This window comes from Martes martes (genome assembly GCF_963455335.1).
Source record: "Martes martes genome assembly, chromosome: 6".
Taxonomy (NCBI): domain Eukaryota; kingdom Metazoa; phylum Chordata; class Mammalia; order Carnivora; family Mustelidae; genus Martes; species Martes martes.
The window spans coordinates 44,200,903-44,221,108 of NC_137893.1; the positions used below are offsets into that span (position 1 = coordinate 44,200,903).

Here is a 20,206-nt window from a genome sequence, read left to right on the forward strand (position 1 = left end):
TTTTTATATGTTCAGTTAAGTGGTGTTAAATACATTCATTATTGAGCAACCATCACTACTACCCATCTCTATAACTCTTTTCATTGTACAAAACTAAAATTCTGTACCCATTAATAATTCTCCATTCTTCTTCCCTTCAACCCCCTGGCAACCACCAACATACTAACCTATCTCTATGAATGTGACTACTCTGATACTTCATATACGTGGGTCCATGCATTATTTGTCTTTTTGTGACTGCCTTATTTCCCTTAGTATAATGTCCCCAAGATTCATCCATGTTGTAGCATATATTAGAATTTCATTCTTTATCAAGGCTGTATTATACTCCATTGTAGGTATATACCATATTTTGCTATTTATGCATCTACTGATGGACACTTGAGTTGCTTTTATTTTTGAGCCAGTAAGATTTTGAAGAAACAGGAATAATTCGTAAACATTTTAAATGCTGAAGTCAGAATAACTTTTCTTTGCCCACTTTCCTAAAAGTGAAAACCTGCATCACATTTAAAAAAATTATTTGAGAGACAAAGTGTGAGCATGAGCTGGGGCCAGGGGCAGAGGGAGAGGGAGAGAATCCCAAGCAGACTCCCGGCTGAGTGTGGATCCTGACATGGGACTCAGTCCCACAACCCTGAGATCATGACCTGAGCCAAAACCAAGAGTCAGATGCTCAACCAACTGAGGCACCCAGGCACCCCCTGCACCACAGATTTTTTAAAGTCCCTCTGTGTTACATGTGTGCAAACACTTTGCCCCTGTTCCATTTGCTGCTTCATTTTTCTAGAGACTTTCACAATATTAAAAAAGCTTTGAGAATTTTAGGCAGAATATAGTAATGGAATTGTTTTGACCTGTGTGTATCATTTTCCATTAGGATACTGTGAATCATTTGCTTATCATCTTCATAGATGACAGTCCAGTAAGTATTGAGTATTAAGTATGAATTTTGATTCATATCTGTCAAAAGCACATAACACTTTTATTGAACTAATAAATTCTCTTTCTCCAAAGCCTGAAAAAGCAACTGAACTGCCTTCCCCTTTGGTTCCATTCTTGCAGAAATTTGCAGAACCTAGAAATAAAAAGCCATCTGTAAGTACTTTTAGCAATAATGTATATTATTTTTGATATGAACAGTTTTATCACGTGTTTACATGGCCCTAACTGCTCTTCTCCCATATTGTATCAAGGTGCTGAAGTTAGAATTGAAGCACATCAGAGAGCAGCAAGATCTCTTATTTCGTTTTATGAACTTTCTGAAACAAGAAGGAGCGGTGCATGTATTGCAAATATGTCTGACTGTGGGTGAGGCTTACCTGTGCACTTACTGAAGTCATTATTTCACTTCTTATTTATTATATATTTTAAATACATTTGAATGTTTAGATCAGATCTGATTTTGTAGTTGTCATTGTACTAAATTTCATTTTACTAGATACTCTCATATCACTTTTGAGTTGTCTCTTAAGTGTCCACTCCTTTCCAGATTGGAGCATAACTTATAACTGACTTCAACCAACTAACTTCTTTTTTAAATATAACTTAAAAAATTGAGACATAATTTACACAGTGAAACTCAAAGAACTTAAATGCACAGTTTGATCAGTTTTGACAAATCTATACATCTGTGTAGCCTACACTTTTATCAAGATGTAGAACATTTCCATCACCCCAGAAAATTAAGGCCCTTCCCAAATACTCCCACTAGTGCCCAAGCAATCACAGGTCTTGTTTCTCTCACCACAGATTAGTATTGCCTATACAGTTTCCTTATATAAATGGAGTATATGGTATGTACTCTTCTGTGCTTGGCTTCATTGATTCAGGATAATGCTTTTTAAGATGAGTTCATGTTGTATAGAGGAATATTTTGCTCTTTTTTTTTGTTGTTGACTAGTATTCTTTTGTATGAGTGTACCACATTTTTTGTTTGTTTTTTAATTCATCCCCCTTGTGGATGAGTATATCTGGACTGCTTTCACTTTTGGGCTATTATGAATGAAATTGCTGTGCACGTTCTTTTGTAAGGCTTTCTGTTGGGCATATGTTTAATAACGGGAAGTAGAATTGCTGGGTCACAGGGTGGGTACGTATTTTTGTTTTATGAGAAACTGCTAAATTGTTTTCCAGAGTGGTTGTACTATTTTACTCTCCCTAGCAGATGTGTGAGAATTCTGGTTGTTCCATACCTTGACCAAAATTTGGTAGTGTTTATCTTTTTAATTTTAGCCATTTTAAAGGGTGTGCGGTGCTATCTTACTGTGCTTTTAATTTGCATTTCCCTAATGACTAGTGTTGAACACTTTATAATATGCTTATTGGCCAGTCATATATCTTTGTACCTGGAATTGTTTAAAATTAAGAATACATATTCTAATCCTGTTTGCCAAAATTTTTCTTTCTTTCTTTCTTTTTTTTTTTTTAAAGATTTTATTTATTTATTTGACAGAGATCACAAGTAGGCAGAGAGGCAGGCAGAGAGAGGAGGGGAAGCAGGCTCCCCGCTGAGCAGAGAGCCTGATGCAGGGCTCCATCCCAGGACCCTGGGATCATGACCTGAGCCGAAGGCAGAGGCCCCAACCCACTGAGCCACCCAGGCGCCCCTGGAGTTTTTTTTATTGGAATTGCATTAAATCAGTAGTATAGATCAGCTCAGGGAGTAACACCATCTCAAGAGGATTTGGGTTTCCAGTATATGAACATGGAATATTTTTCCATTCATTTCAGCCTTATTTAATTTCTTTCTATAAAGTTTCATAGTTTTCACTGTAGGTCTTTATGTTTTCTGAAGTATTTGCGTATGGTATCTAAAATAATTTTTAAATTGTGGCTAATAAACAGAATAGAATTAATTTTTTTGCATATTGACTTTGTATCCTCTGCCATTGCTACATTCATTTAATAGTTCTGGTAGCTTTGGGGCGCCTGGGTGGCTCAGTGGGTTAAAGCCTCTGCCTTCGGCTCAGGTCATGATCTTGGCGTCCTGGGATTGAGCCCCCCGCATCGGGCTCTCTGCTCGGCGGGGAGCCTGTTTCCTCCTCTCTGCCTGCCTCTCTGCCTACTTGTGTTCTCTGTCTGTCAAATAAATAAATAAAAAATCTTTAAAAAAAATAGTTCTGGTAGCCTTTTTGTACATTTCCTTAAGATTTTTTATGTATGTAATTATGTCATTTGCAAATATAGTTTTACTTTTTCCTTTATAGTGTTTAAGCCTTTTATTTCTTTTTATTGCCTGTTGCAGTGGCTAGGACTTTTACTGTAATGTTGAACTGAAGCAGTAAAAGTTGGCATTCTTGCTTTGTTCCTGATCTTAGGGGGATATCACTTAGTGTTATACCATTAAGTATGGTACTAGTCTGGTTTTTTTGGTTTTTGGTTTTGGGTTTGGGTTTTTTTGGTAGATATCCTTGGTCAGATTGAGAAAGTTTCCTTCTCTTCCTGGTTTGCTGAGAGGGTTGTTTTTTTTTTAATCATGAATTGATATTAAATTTTTTTTGAATGGTTTTTTTTAAAAGATTTTATTTATTTATTTGACAGAGATCACAAGCAGGCAGAGAGGCAGGCAGAGGGGGGAGGGAAGCAGGCCCCCCTGATGCGGGGCTCAATCCCAGGACCATGAGATCATGACCTGAGCTGAAAGCAGAGGTTTAACCCACTGAGCCACCCAGGCTCCCCCTCTGGTTTATTTTTCGACTTAAATTTACCAACATTTGGGGATTTTTAAGATACTTTCCTGTGATGGTTTTCTAATCTAATACTGTTCTCATTAGGGGACCTGGGTGGCTCAGTTGGTTAAACATCTGACTCTTGATTTCGACTCTGGTCATGATCTCAGGACCTAGGGATTGAGCCCTGCATGGGGGGTCCATGCTTACTGGGGAGTCTGCTTGAGGGTTCTCTCTCCCTTGCCTTCTGCTCTCCCCTCACCCCAACTTAAGCACACGTGTGCGGGCTCTCTCTCAAATAAGTAAATAAAGCTTTAAAAAAATACTGTTCTGATCAGACAACATACTCTGTGTGATTCAGTCTTTTGAAATTTATTGGAACTTGTTTTGTGGTTCATCCATATGTTCTGTCTGAAAGAATGTTCCCTGTACTTGTGAGAAGAACTTCTGTTTTGTTGTTAGGTAATGTTCTGTAAATGTCAATTAGGTTAAGTTGATGGATTGTCTAAAAATATTCTGTATTCTTTCTGATTTCTTAATGGATTTGCTATTTTTACCTTTAGTTTTGTAATTTTTCCGTGTATTTTGAACTTCATTAGGTGCAGACACATTTAGGATTGTTATGTGTTTGTGATGAATTTGTCCTTTTATCATTATAAAATGCTCTTTATCTCTGATAGTTCTCTGTCTTGAAGTCTGCTTGGTTTGAGATTAATATAGCTATACTTTTTTTCACAAAGGGGCTTGCATTATATGTCTTTTTCTATATAATTAAATTGGATAATATTTCTTATAAACAGCATAGAGTTGACTCTATTTATTTATTTATTTATTTATTTTTTAAAAAGATTTTATTTATTTATTTGACAGAGAGATCACAAGTGGGCAGAGAGGGAAGCAGGCGGTGGGGGGGGGGTGGTGGGGGGAGGGGGAGGGGAAGCAGGCTCCCCACTGAGCAGAGAGCCTGATGCGGGACTCCATTCCAGGACCCTGGGATCCTGGCCTGAGCGGAAGGCAGAGGCTTTAACTCACTGAGCCACTCAGGTGCCCACTGGAGTTGAATCTTTTTAATAAGAAATTTGGTTTCATAATCTTTGCTTTCTATTTGGGGCATGTCGTGTACCTTTATACTTAATGTAATTATTGTAGGTTTATTGTTAAGTCTTTGATCTTAGTGTTTGTTTTGTATTTCTTCTGTATATTCTTTATTCTTTTACTCCTTTCCTTCCTTTCTTTGGATTACTTGACTATTTTTTAGTATTCCATTATATCTCTTCTGTTGACTTCATGTCTCTTTCTGTGCTCTTCTCTTTGCTTTTAGTGGCTCTGAGATTACATGTCAGTATTTATCACAGTCTTCATTTAAAAATAAAAAGACCCCTTCCTGGGTCTTTTTATTTCATTCTGCAGAACCAGGTTTCTGTTTTCTTTCTGCTTTTCCTTTCTGCTGAAAGCATTATTTTTTTTTACATTGTAGTACCAATCTGATGGAGGTAAATTTTCTTAGTTTTTGTCTTTCTTTTAAATTTAAATTCAGTTAATTAACATACAAGTATTACTGGTTTCAGAGGTAGAGGTAAGTGATTCCTCAGTCTTCTGTAATACCCAATGCTCATTACATCACGTGCCCTCCTTCACCTAGTTACCCCATCTCCCCACCCATCTCTCCTCCAGCAACCCTCAGTTTGTTTCCTTTAGTTAAAAGTCTCTCATGGTTTGTCTCTGGCTCTGATTTTGTCTTGTTTTATTTTTCTCCCTCTTTCCCTATGATCCTGTTTTGTTTCTTGAATTCCACATATGAAGTGAGATCATATGATAATTGTTTCTTTGACTTATTTTGCTTAGCATAATACCCTATGGTTCTATCCACGTTGTTGCAATTGGCAAGATTTCATTTTTTTGGTGGCTGATTAGTATTCCATTAGTATTCCATTTTATATATATATATATATATATATATATATATATATATATATAACCACATCTTCTTTATACATTCATCTGTCAGTGGACATCTGGGCTCTTTCCATAGTTTGGCTATTGTGGACATTGCTGCTGTAAACATTGGGGTTGCAGTTGTTCATTTGTATCTTTGGGATAAATCACTAGTAGTGCACTTGCTGGGTCATAGGGTAGCTCTGTTTTCAACTTTTGAGGAACTTCCATACTGTTTTCCAGAGTGGCTGCACCAGCTTGCATTCTCATCAGCAGAGTAAGAGGGTTCCCCTTTCTCCGCATTCTCACCATCATCTGTCATTTCCTGACTTTTATTTTTGCCATTCTGACTGGTGTGAGGTAATATGTCATTGTGGTTTTGATTTGTATTTCCCTGATGCTGAGTGATGTGGAGGACTTTTTTAGTGTGTGTTGGCCACTGGATGTCTTCATTGGAGAAATGTCTGTTCTTGTCTTCTGCCCATTTCTTGATTGGACTATTTGTTCTTTGGGTGTTGAGTTTATAAGTACTTTATAGATTTTTAGATACTAGCCCTTTATCTGGTAAGACATTTGCAAATATCTACTCTCATTCTGTCTGTTGTCTTTTGGTTTTGTTGACTGTTTCCTCTGCTATGCAAAAGCTTTTGCTCTTGAAGTCCCAATAGTTCATTTTTGCCTTTGTTTCTCTTGCCTTTGGAGATGTGTCTAGCGAGAAATTGCTGTGATAAAGGTCACAGAGGTTGCTGCCTGTGTTCTTTAGGATTCTTTAGGATGGATTCCTGTCTCACATTTAGGTCTTTCATTGTCTATTTTGAGCCTGTTTTTGTGTGTGGTGTAAGGAAATGGTCCAGTTTCATTTTTCTCCTGTGGCTGTCCAATTTTCGCATCACCATTTGTTGAAGAGACTGTCCTTTTTCCATTGGATATTCTTCCCTACTTTGTCGAAGATGAGTTGACTGTAGAGTTGAGGGTCCATTTCTGGGTTCTCTGTTCTGTTCCATTAATCTCTGTGTCTGTTTTTTTGGCAATACCATACCATCTTGATATTGACAGTTTTGTAATAGAGTTTAAAGGCCGGGATTGTGATGCTGCCAGCTTTGGTGTTCTTTTTCAATATTCCTTTGGCTATTCAGAGTCTTTCTGGTTCCATACAAATTTTAGGATTATTTGTTTCAGCTCTGTGAAAAAGATTGGTGGTATTTTGATAGGGATTGCATTGAATGAACATGGAATTTTTTCCATTTTGTGTCTTCCTCAATTTCTTTCATAAGTGTTCTGTAGTTCTAAAATATAGATCCTTTACCTCTTTGGTTAGGTTTATTCTTAGGTATCTTATGTTTTTGGGTGCAGTTGTATGTGGGATCAACTCCTTAATTTCTCTTTTTTTCTGTTTAATTGTTAGTCTATAGAAATGCAGCAAATTTCTGTGCATTTATTTTATGTCCTGCCACTTTGCTGAATTCCTGTATGAGTTTTAGCAGTTTTGGGGGTGGAGTCTTTTGGGTTTTCCACACAAAGTATCCTGTCATCTGCTAAGAATGAAAGTTTAACTTCTTTGCTAATTTGGGTTCCTTTTATTCCTTTTTGTTGTCTGATTGCTGAGGGTAGGACTGCTAGTACTATGTTGAACAACAGTTTTGAGAGTGGGCATCCCTGCCGTGTTCCTGACGTTAGGGGAAAAGCTCTCAGTTTTTCCCCATTGAGAATGATAGTCGTTGTGGGCTTTTCATAGATAGTTTTTATGATATTGAGGTGTGTTCCCTCTATCCTTATACTGTGAAGAGAAAGAAGGCTATACTTTGTCAAATGCTTTGTCTGCATCTATTGAGAGGATCATATGGTTCTTGTCCTTTCTTCTATTAAAATAGCATATCTCGTTGATTGATTTGCAGATGTTGAACCAACCTTGCAGTCCAGGAATAAATCCCAGTTGGTCATGGTGAATAATCCTTTGTACTGTTGTATCCTATTGGCTAGTGTCTTGGTGAGAATTTTTGCACCCATGTTCATCAGGGATATTGGTCTGTAATTCTCCTTTTTTGTGGGGGTCTTTGTCTGGTTTTGGGATCAAGGTAATGCTGGCCTCATAGAAAGAGTTTGGAAGTTTTCCTTCCATTTCTATGTTTTGAAACAGCTTCAGGAAAATAGGTATTAATTCTTCTTTAAGTGTTTGGTAGAATTCCCCTGGAAAGCCATCCAGCCCTGGACTCTTGTTTGTTGGGAGATTTTTGATGACTGCTTCAATTTCCTTGCTGGTTATGGGTCTGTCCAGGTTTTCTGTTTCTTCCTGTTTCAAATTTGGTAGTTTATATGTCTCTAGGAATGCAACCATTTCTTCCTGATTGCCTAATTTGTTGGCATATCATTGCTTATAATATGTTCTTATAATTGTTTGTATTTCTTTGGTTTTGGTTGTGATCTCTCCTCTTTCATTCATGATTTTATTCATTTGGGTCCTTTGTCTTTTCTTTTTGGTAAGTCTGGCCAGGGGTTTAACAATCTTATTAATCCTTTTAGAGAACCATCTCCTAGTTTTGTTATCTGTTTTACTGTTCTTTTGGTTTCTGTGGTCATTGATTTCTGCTTTAATTTTTATTAATTCTCTTCTCCTGCTGGATTTGGGCTTTATTTGCTGTTCTTTCTCCAGCTCTCTTCTAGGTATAAGGTTAGGTTTTGTATTTGAGACCTTTCTTATTTCTTGTGAAAGCCTTGTATTGCTATATACTTCCCTCTTAGGACTGCCTTTGCTGAATCCCAAAGGTTTTGAACAGTTGTGTTTTCATTTTCATTTGTTTCCATGAATTTTTAAAAAGATTTTATTTATTTATTTGAGAGAGTGCAAGCATGCAGAAGCATGGGGAAGGGCAGAGAGAGAGGGAAAAGTGGGCTCTCTGCTGAGCAGAGAAGCCTGACATGGGACTTAATCCCAGAACTCTGAGATCATGACCTGAGCTGAAGGCTGATGCTTAACCAACAAGCCTCCCAGGTACCCCTCCATAAATTTTTTAATCCTTTAATTTTCTGTTTACTAAACTCATTGTTTAGTAGAGTGCTCTTTAGTCTCCATGTATTTGAGTTCTTTCCAAATTTCCTTTTGTGATTAGTTCAAGTTTCAAAGCATTGTGGTCTGAAAATATGCAAGGATTGAGTCCAGTCTTTGGTACCAGTTGAGACTTGATTGTGACCCAGTATGTGGTCTATTCTGGAAAATGTTCCATGTGCACTTGAGAAGAATATGTATTCTGTTGCTTTATGATAGAGTGTTCTGAATATATCTGTGTACTCTATCTGGTCCGGTGTGTCCTTCAAAGTTCTTGTTTCCTTGTTAATATTCTGCTTAGATGATCTGTCTGTTGCCGTGAGGCGGGTGTTAAAGTCCCCTCCTATTATTGTATTATTATCAATGTGTTTCTTTAATTTTGTTATTAATTGCTTTATATAATTTATGCCCCATGTTAGGGGCATAAATATTTACAACTGTTAAATATTCTTGTTTGATAGACCCTTTAATTATGATAATAGTGTCCTTCCCCGTCTTTTATTACAGTTTTTGGCTTAAAATCAAGTTTGTCTGATATAAGGATTGCTATCCCAGCTTTCTTTTGATGTTGATTACCATGATAAATGGTTGTCCACCCCCTCACGTTCCATCTGGAGGCATCTGTGCATCTAAAATGAGTCTCTTGCAGACAGCATATCGATGGGTATTGCTTTTTTAGCCATTCCAATATCCATTCAATATCCTGTTGATTGTGGCATTGAGCCCATTTGCATTCAGAATAACTATTGAAAGATATGAATTTAGTGCCCTTGTATTAGCTATAAAGCCACTTTCTGTATATTGTCTCTGTTCCTTTCTGGTATGTTAATTTTGACTTCTCTCTTCACTTAAGGGATTCCCTTTAGTATTTCTTGTAGAGGTTGTTTAGTGATCACAAATTCTTTTAGTTTCTATTTGTCCTGGAAGCTTTTTATCTCTCTTTTTATTTTGAATGACATCCTTGCTGAATAAAGTATTCTTGGCCGCATATTCTCATTTAACACCCTGAATATATCATTACCAGTCCTTTCTGGTCTGCTGGTCTCTGTGGTTAGGTCTGTTGTCAGTCTAATATTTCTGTGCTTGTAGGTTATTGACCTCTTGTCCTGAGCTGCTTTCAGAAGTTTCTCTTTGTCTCTGAGATTTGCAAGCTTCACTATTCTATGTCGAGGTGTTGACCCATTTTTAATGATTTTGAGGAGGATTCTCTGTGCCTTCTGGACTTAAATGCCTGCTCCCTTTCCCAGATTAGAGAAGTTCTCTGCTATAATTTGCTGCAAATACCTTCTGCCCCCGCCTTCCTCTTCTTCTGGGATCTCAATTATTCTAATACTGTTTTGCTTTATGGTATCACTTATCTCTCAAGTTCTCCCTTCATGATGCAGTAGTTGTTTATCTCTCTTCTTCTCAGCTGCTTTATTATCCATCATTTTGTCTCCTCTATCACCAATCTCTTTTTTGCCTCATTTGTCCTAGCAGTTAGAGCCTCCATTTTTTAATTGCATCTCATTAATAGCCTTTTTGACTTTGACTTGATTAGATTTTATTCTTTTATTTCTCCAGGAATAGGATTCTCTTGTGTCTTCTATGCTTTTTTCAAGCCCACTAGTATCTTTTTAATCATTATTCTGAACTCTAGTTCTGACATCTTACTTATATCCATAATGATTAAGTCCCTGGCAGTCAGTACTGCCTCTTGTGTTCTTCCTTGAGGTGCGTTTTTCCCTCTTGTCATTCTTTCAGAAAGTGGTTGTCTTTCTATATGTAGAGTTACAGCTATTCTTTCCTTAGATCCTTGGTTGAGTTCTGAGGTGTTCAAAATGATATGATAGCTATCTAGCTAAATTCCATGAAACTAGAGGAAACTAAGATCTCTTATTCCTCTGCCATATTGGAGTATGAGTTTTTGTCATTTTGGAAAGACGTTTATTTTGTCTTCATTTTGATGGATATTTTTATGAAATATGGAATTTTAGGTTGACAGGTTTTACTTTCAGCACCCTGAGATAATGATCTGAGGTGAAATCAAGATTTGGACACCTGATTGACTGAGCCACCCAAGTGCCCCAATACTGTTCCTTCTAAGGAGAAATTACCTACCATTCTTATGTATGAACCTCTCTTTATAATATCCCCTTTCTCCCTTGTTGGTTTTACAGTTTTCTCTTAATTTTTGGATCTCAGAAATTTGACTATACTATGTAGTTTTCTTTTTGTATGTTCTGCTTGGATTTTACTGAGACTGTTGAGTATGTAGGTTGGTGTCTTTCATCACTTTTGAAACTTCTTGGCTGTTGAGGTGCCTGGGTGGCTAAGTCATTTAAGCGTCTGACTCTCGGTTTTGGTTCAGATCAGGATCTCTCAGTCGTGAGATTGAGCCCTGTGTTGGGCTCTACTCTGAGCAGGGAGCGTGTTTGGGATCAGCTCTCTTCTCTCCTCCAATCCTCCCCTCATCCCCGTACCACTCACACTCTCTCTCCCTCCCTAAAAATGTTTTAAAAAAAAGAAAAAAAGAAAGAAATTTCTAGTATTTTATCTCTTCAGATATTCTACCTCATTTTTTTCTCTTTTCCCTTCAAGGCTCCAATTATATGAATTTGCTGTTGTCCCAAAATCATATATATTCTGTTCCTTTTTTAAAAAAACTACTTCCTTTCCTCTCTGTGTATCAGTTGGATAATTAAAAATTAGGGGGTGAAGTCCATGTTAATACCTCTTGTAGTAAGGAAAGGCACTTAATATTTTGTCTATTCTGCTGCTATCATCTGTGATTTTAGAAAAAAAGATTAATTTGTTCATGCACTCAGCTTCATTAGTAGTCTGTAGTCTCCATGATAGATGGAAGTGTTGTTTAAAAATGTTGACTGAGTCTTAAAAAAGCCTTAGGTTTCACTGTTTAGTGAATTGGATTTCAAAATACTAAAGACCCTTGGTATAAACAACTGAATATGTCCTTTAAATATACTATTCTGAATTTTAGAAATTCATATTGCTATGCAAGTATTTACATATTTTATATTATCATAAAATATTTGGTTGACTGAGTTTCTCTTTCATCTGGGTAGTAATTTTATTTCCAATTAAATTTTTTTAGAAAGCTTAGAATGAATAGATTGTAATTGCTGCTTTTAATATTGATTACAGTTAGACTGGGAACAGTATATAATGTTATGCTATAAATTATATTATATTATATTACATTATATTATGTTATATTGAAATAATTTATTTTTTCTTACTTTTCCCTAATTTGTTAGAGGAGTTCAATGATAGAATTTTACGACCAGAGTTATCAAATGATGAAATGCTGTCTCTTCATGAAGAGTTGCAGAAGATTTATAAAACATATTGTTTGGATGAAAGTATAGACAAAATTCGATTTGATCCCTTTATTGTAGAAGAGATTCAAAAAAGTAAGTCAAAGATGTGATGAGACTATAGCCCTTTTACAACTATTAATGTTTTCAGAGTTTTATCCTGTATTCAGTGTTTATTATTACAAGAGCTGTGTGAGGTGCATAGGTAGCCATTATCCTATTTAACTAACAAGATGAAAGCTTTCATGAAGAAATTTACTCACAATTCACATAACTAACACTTGCCAGAACTGGAGCTTGGTGATTCTGGTTCTTCATCCTCGTTTGATTTTTATACCTTACAAGAGGCTTTTCTGCAAAATCTGTATGCTCTTTCACTGTTATTTTAAACTAATATATGATGTATTTATGGTATTCATAAACAACTTTTACAATATATTTTTTTCTTAATAGTTGCTGAAGGCCCGTATATAGATGTTGTGAAACTTCAAACTATGAGATGTCTTTTTGAAGCATACGAACATGTACTGTCTCTCTTGGAGAATGTGTTTACGCCTATGTTCTGCCACAGTGATGAGGTAAGTAAAAATATTAATCTTGTTTAAGGAATTTACATCAAAATTTAATAGTGGCTTTGATATCAATAGATGAGTGATTCAAATAACAAACAAAACTAAAACATGATTAAAAAAAATAAATACTCTTTCACTACAGAAATTAATGGAGATTAGAAGTTTACTGTAAAAATTGTGGCCAAATTGGTCTACCTCATTTGCCATATGCCTGAGTGGCTTTGTAATACTGTGGTGATGCAGAAACTCCACTCTTCTTTTACATATATTATTCACAGATATGGAAATCAAATTGCCTAAATTTCTCCATTTGCAGTATTGTAATCCTTAAGTCTATTTGCCTATGGTTGTTTTCACTTGATTTAAATTTTCTTTAAAGTGGAAAGTAGTAAGGTAAAATAGCATGTTTTAATATAAAATAATCATAATTTTTTTAAAGTATTTCAGGCAACTTTTAAGAGGTGCAGAATCACCAACACGCAATTCAAAATTGAACAGGTAGGTATGGTAAGTCATCTGTATGGTTTGTTTTTGTAATTATTGATACAAATTATTCTTGTGATAGTATTTTCTTTCTTAGTCTGTTTTCCTTTAACTCTGTGGTTCCATTGCTACACAAGTAGACAAGACATTTTATTAAGTAATTGTAGAGTTGTACAATATAGAGTAACCTGGAAATGCCTGAAGTTCTTTTAGAAAAACTTAACAAGATAACACACCATTCCTTTGCTACATGGACTACATGCATAAATGAAATCTACAGATAACTCAATTTTAGACAGATTTTTTTCCCCCCCAGAGAATACTTTTTATTAGAGTACTTACTGGTTACAAATGTGGAGAGTTTTTTCTCCGTTTCCCTTCTTGCTTTCTGGAAATATATGTGTGCAGTTATATAACTCAGAGAAATAACAGAAAAGAGAACTTTATCCATTTATAAACTGGATAAGTAATGTCTTGATTTGCCCTTATGTTGTTGTATGTACAAAATTGACACAGATATCAAATCTATAAATCCACAGATTATTCACATTGCTCTCAACACCTTCCAGTTTGTTTGAGCAAGAATCTAATATATAAATAAATTGGAGATGTGGTGCAAAGACAGAAGTAGGTCAGAAACTGGAGTAAATTTTTAGATTGTACAAGGAAAAATGTGAAAACCTTAGCCATGGGGAGAATATATTGTGTTTTTGGACATAACCAAGGGATGTAGAAACGGATATGAATTTTTTGATTATTGAATTTATATATTACAATCGTGAAACACTGACTTTACTTAACAAAAATTCTATCCTTGTTATTTAAAACAGCATACTTTACCCAACTAAAATATCTCTTGATTTAAATACTTTTTTTTAAAGACTTCTATTAAATTTTCCAGCATCATTTGAGAAGCAGGTGGAATTTATTTCTGTTTATAGACAGAATGTTTGGAGTGCCATAGTAGAATATTAAGCCTAATCAGTCTCCTGTATAGGACTATTTAAGGGGAAGTGTGGTTCTTTGAGCTTATAAGCCTACTGAGGAGCTAAGTCAGTGTCATCACTTCAGAGCTTCTTTGCCACTTTGAGAACACCTCGTTGTCTTCAACATACTACGTTAATTTTGCTTTCTTTAAAGTATAAAATGAACAGAAAGAAAATATGGACTCTTTTCATTGTGGGTACTGATTATGGTCTTTAAATTATGTTTTTCTTTATATTGACCTGACTTTAATGTTAACTATCAGTCTTGTCAGGACTCTGCTTCTGTGATACTTATTCATTTACCTATATAAAATAAGTAGAAGACTTACTTAATGTTCTTTCATTGAAAATTTAGAGTAGCATTGCTAATTTGCTAAGTGACTTAAAATATGTATAATATTCATATATTTTATGTCTACATTCTGTTTAATTTTATTTTAAAAGTAAAAATTTTAATGCATATTAATGTTAACTTGTTCTGTTTCTTCCATACTCAAAGAATAGCTTAAAAAAATATATTTAGGGATTTTTTTTTTGTTCACTTTGTTTCTTAGCTTAAAACATGTATTTCAGAATGTGTGAAGCCCACATAATTAAATCTAATATGGACTTGAATTTCATGTTGAAAAACACTGAGTTTGTTTTCTGTGCCAAGTTTTTGGTGGCTTAGTCTCTGCATACTTTCTACCATATCAAACAAATGGTGTGCCTAAGTGAGGGCAAAAAATAACAGTTATTTCATGACATACTACTTTAAGAACTTTTTTTTTAATGAGCTAGAATTCATATGCCCAGTTCCCTCCCAAACAGGCATGGTGCTTTCTCTCTCCTTTATTATGTTATATACATTCTTTGCAAAAATGAATGCTATCCAGTTGTGTAACTTTTAAAGCTTTTAAATTTTGTTTTGTGTTCTAAAGTGAAACTTGTTTAATATCTGGGCTTTCTCTCTCTCTCCTTTCCTTATGTAATTTCACATATCTGTTACTGCAGAGGTAGCCTAAGTTTGGATGATTTTCGGTAAGTCTTGAGACAGCATGTGATTTTTTTTCTATATAAATTATCTGTTTAAGTTCAGAAAGTATACCCAAAATAACTTAAGTACAACAAAAAGGGAAAAAAGAAACACTACTATTACTATTGCCTTTATATCAGCTATTTGAGATATCCTTTTATTTATTTAAAAACTATTTAAATTCAATTTAGTTAACATATACTGTATTATTAGTTTCAGGGGTAGAATTTAGTGATTCATCAGTTGCATACAACACCCCGGACTCATCATATGCTCTCCTTAATGTGCATCATCCAATTACTCCATCCTCTACCCACCTCCCTAGTTTGTTTCCTATAGTTAAGAGTCTCTTACGGTTTGCCTCCCTCTCTATTTTCATCTTATTTTATTTGGGGGCTATCCTTTTATTTTATTTTTTTAAGATTTGAGAGAGGGAAAGAGAGAGAAAGAGCAGAAGGAGGGGGAGGGGCAGGCTCCCTGCCAAGCAAGGAGCCTCATGTATCCCAGGACCCTGGGATCATGACCTGAGCCGAAGGCAGAGGCTTAACCTACTTAGCCACCAGGTGTCCCTAGGATATCCTTTTAAAATTAACCTCTGATTTGATTCTAGATATCTCCTTTTTTTTTTTAAGATTTTATTTTATCTATTTTTTGAAGTAAACTCCACACCCAAGGTGGAGATTGAACTCACAACCCTGAGATCAAGTTTCATGCTCTACCAACTGAGCAGGCCAGGGCCCCCTGGATATCTCCTTTTTGAAATAGCATGATATATGTCATAAAATAAAAATGTCAGTTTAAAATAAAATGATAAGCTAGTATCTAGCTGTTCAAAGCTATTCATTTTTTTTGTTATTGGTTTTGCTATATTACTTTTAGAATGACTTGTGTTTAAAGAACTTTTTTTAAAAGCAAGAAGTACTGTATTTATGTATTTCTGGGGATAATCAGAAGTGAGATTTTTTTTTAATATCAGATTTCAAAAAGCCCAATTTTTTATAATCTATCTAAATTCTAGAGATTTTAATAATATTTTGTTAACATTTTCATAATTGGTTTTGGAAACACTCTATCAGAGAGAATTGTGTTTACAGTTCTGGATTTAAAAAAAAAACATTGGGGCGCCTGGGTGGCTCAGGTTAAAGCCTCTGCCTTCGGCTTGGGTCATGATCCCAGGGTGCTGGGATCGAGCCCCGCATCGGGCTCTCTGCTCAGCAGGGAGCCTGCTTCCTCCTCTCTCTTGCCTGTCTGTCTGCCTACTTGTGATCTCTGTCTGTCAAATAAATAAATAAAAATCTTTACAAAAAAAAAAAAAGATAAAAAAAACACTGGATGCTTGTTTAAATAAAATAATCTTCTACCTTTTTTTACTACTAACTGCTTATTTGAGTCTTTCCAGTTTTTTTTCAAGATTTTAATTAATTAATTTGACAGAGAGAGAGAGAAAGAGATAGATCACAAATAGGCAGAAGAGCAGGCAGAGAGAGAAGGGGGAAGCAGGCTCCCCACCGAGCAGAGAGCCCAATGCAGGGCTAGATCCCAGGACCCTGAGATCATGACCTGAGCTGAAGGCAGAGGCTCAACCCACTTAGCCACCCAGGCGCCCCGAGTTTTTCCAGTTTTAAAATAAGTTTGATTTGCTCCTTAGACATGTAAACAAAATGCACATGTTATCAATGTACCAGGCATATTTGAAACTTGATCAATTTATTTTTATTTCTGTAATTGTTGCATTATTTCAGTAAATAAATTTTTCTTGTGGGAATAATAGCTATCCATTAAGTTAAGCACCCAAAGCAAACTTTTTAGGATTTTAAAATAGTTATTTTTGTTTGGGTATCTGTTGTTCAGGCAACATTACATAGTGAGCATGAGTTTTAAACTGAGTAAAAGTTCTGCTTTTCTTTGTTGAAACATGGCACAGTAGGCTGTTATAGAGGAAATTTTTGCTGTGTTTTGGCTTATTTTTTGTTGTTGCTTTCCAGCTATTTCTGCTTTTAGAAATTTACTTTTGAAAAAACTATGAAACCAATATTTAATATGTATGTCAGAGCAGGCTGCTTCTTTAGGCTGCATTTGCTTATGTTTATTGCTAACCATTCCCTTTATCATTTTCCCCCTTCTCTTTGGAATTTTATCTTTTTGTTGTTGTTACTTTGAAGATTGTTACTTTTTGTTACTTTGCATTTTATACTTCATTCCTCTTTTGAGTATATGATTATAAAGTTGAAATTTGCTTAAAAATTTTCAGTCACAGAGGACAGAATTTTTTTGTTAAGATCTGTCTAAAAATGGAGGACTGAGAAGGTCATAGTTTTATATATTTTTTCTGTTACACTATGTTATTCTAGCAGTACAGTTCTAAATCGATACATTGTTTTGAATGTTGATCTTACCACATTTTTTATGCTATTTCAAAATATGTATGGTAGTAAGAACTATGTACCACTAGGGGGCTCTCATCTCTTAAACATTTTAGTTCAGTTAGTGTTTTAAATAGGTGAATTCCAAACATTTATTAGTGAATATTGCCCCATTTATTCCTACCCCCAGACTTAAACTTTAAATGTTCTGTCACTTTTGACTTCTGAGATGTTGGGACGCTGTCTATGACTAAGAACTCCAAAAAGTTATGTTAGCTCTATCTCTAGTTTACCCTTTTCGCAGCTATTCTTATTGCTTAGAGTAAACTAGACTGTTGTGATAATTTGCTATGAACTTGATACATTTTTGTTTAATATTTAGGAGCACCCAGAAAAGAGGAGAATCATTTGGAATCAGCAGAATAGGTAGCAAAATTAAAGGAGTATTTAAAAGTACTACAATGGAAGGAGCTATGTTGCCTAATTACGGGTTAGCTGAAGGTGAAGATGACTTTGTAAGTAAAAATTCTTCAATTTAATATATGTATGAATTCAGACCTACAATGTCATAAAAATTGCTTATTTTCTATTTTCTCTCCCCTTTATTTTACTTATTTTAGACTTCTTTTCTATCCCTTGTTTTTTTCACTAGTCATTATAGTTTCATGGTGCTAATCTAATTTGTAAAGATCCTGGCACTAAGTTAACTGCTTGTTAAGGCAAGGATAATTTTTGCTTAGCTGCGAGAGTTCTGATAGTCAGACAACTTACCATCTTGTAGTTAGGCTTTTACTTTGTATCCTGATCTTTTTTTTTTTTTTTTTTTTAAGATTTTATTTGTTTATTTGACAGAGAGAGAGAGAGAGAGAACAAGTAGGCAGAGAGAGGGGGGGAAGGGGGGAAGCAGGCTCCCCACTGAGCAAGGAGCCTGATGTGGGGCTCCATCCCAGGACCCTGGGATCATGACCTGAGCTGAAGGCAGAGGCTTAACCCACTGAGCCACCCAGGTGCCCCTTGTATCTTGATTTTATCTCTTTCTAACCATCTGGTCCAGGCAAACAGAATTGTTGATAAATCCCCTTACTCTTTGGTACTCAAACCGTGATTGATATATCAACAGCATCAGTATTACTTGGGAGCTTATTAAAAGTGCAGAATCTCTGGTTCCATCCTAGACCTACTGAATCAGTTTGCGTTTTAACAAGATTTCTGGTAGATTTAGGAATCTGCACCTTACACCCACCATGCAGTTTTATCTCTGTGATCTTTGCACATGCTCTCCTTTGAATACTCTTCCATTATTTACCTAGAAGATTCATACTTAACTTTCAGAATCCAGCTGCTTCCCTTAAGTCCTTACTTGGGTCCTCAGGTAGAATTGAACATTCCCCCTTTGTGCCCCTTGTTAGATCACATGTGAAAGCATGCACCCAAAAATTGTATTTGAAATTACATGTTTATGATTGTTTTCCCTACCAGTTAGTTCCGCAAAGACAGATATTGTCTCATCTGTGCTTTTTGTTTGTTGAACAAAAATCATTATTAAACAGAGTTCCTTGTTTTGCTCCTTAATGACTGAGCAGTGGGGATAAAATGATGATTAAGATAGAGACTTTGCCCTTAAGGGATTTACTAACCTGGATATCAAAAGGGATGAATAGTAGTGATTGGATTGGCAATGACCAAGAAGAAAGAATGGGGGAGAGAAGAGTATATAAATCTGTTTTTTCTCTCACTCCTTCCTTTTGACCTCTGTCCCATTGCATGATGAATTGTTAAGGAAATTCATTGATTCTTCATAATTTAAGTGGAAGAAAATATTAATTATTTTTTTCCCTTCTTAGGTAATACAAATATAACATTATTTTTTCTTTTTATGCCCTTGTCTTTTTTTAAAAGTATGGGTAGAAGAAAGACAGTAGACCAGAGGAGGTAGCCTTTTTTCAAAATAATGTTTATTTATGTATTTTTAAAATTTTAAGCGTATTATAGACTTAGTTTTTTATTTTATTTTATTTTATTTTTAATATTTTATTTATTTATTTGACACAGAGACAGTGAGAGAGGGAATACAGTCATGGAGAGGGAGAAGCAGGCTTCCGTCTGAGCAGGGAGCCCTATGTGGAGCTCAATCCCAGGACCCTGGGATCATGACCTGAGCCGAAGGCAGATGCTTAATGACTGAGCCACCCAGGCACCCCGTCTCAGTTTTTTAATAATATGGAAAAGTGGAAACAAATTTAAAATACCACCCATAATCCTGCCACTCAGTAAGCACCTCTGTTAACATTTTGGTGATTTAAAAAACTATGTCATCAAAAACCCTTTGCTTTCTCATCGCGTAGATTATACATTAGGTATGTAGGTTGCTATCCCACTCTCTTCCCACTTCATATTACAATGAAAGCATTTACCCATATTATTGTGAACTTTCCAAAATATGATTTTTGTTTGGGAAGATATACTTCTTATTTTTTGTTTTGTGTGATTACTTGAAACATAAGCTGTTTTTGTTTTGTGTGTGTGTGTGTGTGTGTGTGTGTGTTTGCTTCAGGAATAGGATAGTCTTTAAAAAGGTGAGAGAGTTCTGTTTTATAGTGGCCCAAGGAAGAAAAGATTCTTGATTTAGAAGCAAAGATAGTGGTAAGGAAAAGTAAAGAAGAGAGCAAACTAACCTCTAATACTCTAAAGAGAAGGTGTGGGTGAATAGACTATTGACCCAGACTAAGGTGGTATCAGTTAGGATTTAGAGGGCACTGTGCTAGGCTTTTTTTTTTTTTTTTTAAGTTTATTTTTTTAAGTAATCTCTAACCCAAACGTG

The 20,206-nt window shown here is 35.4% G+C and overlaps 1 protein-coding gene across 3 annotated transcripts in view; it reads left to right on the top strand.

Annotated features, from left to right (window-relative positions):
- The window catches only part of SNX14 (sorting nexin 14), an 87,928-nt gene that overhangs the window by 44,677 nt on the left and 23,045 nt on the right, over nt 1–20,206 (top strand). Inside the window, exons 10-17 of one of the 3 annotated variants that reach the window (XM_080805588.1) lie at nt 881–925; nt 1,018–1,098; nt 1,197–1,311; nt 11,907–12,062; nt 12,420–12,544; nt 12,978–13,036; nt 15,001–15,027; nt 17,768–17,900. In XM_080805588.1, coding sequence (XP_080661714.1) covers nt 881–925; nt 1,018–1,098; nt 1,197–1,311; nt 11,907–12,062; nt 12,420–12,544; nt 12,978–13,036; nt 15,001–15,027; nt 17,768–17,900 — 741 coding nt within the window. Of the gene's footprint in view, nt 1–880; nt 926–1,017; nt 1,099–1,196; nt 1,312–11,906; nt 12,063–12,419; nt 12,545–12,977; nt 13,037–15,000; nt 15,028–17,767; nt 17,901–20,206 lie in introns of those variants that run through there. The other 2 variants (XM_080805589.1, XM_080805590.1) reach the window with 2 other exon arrangements.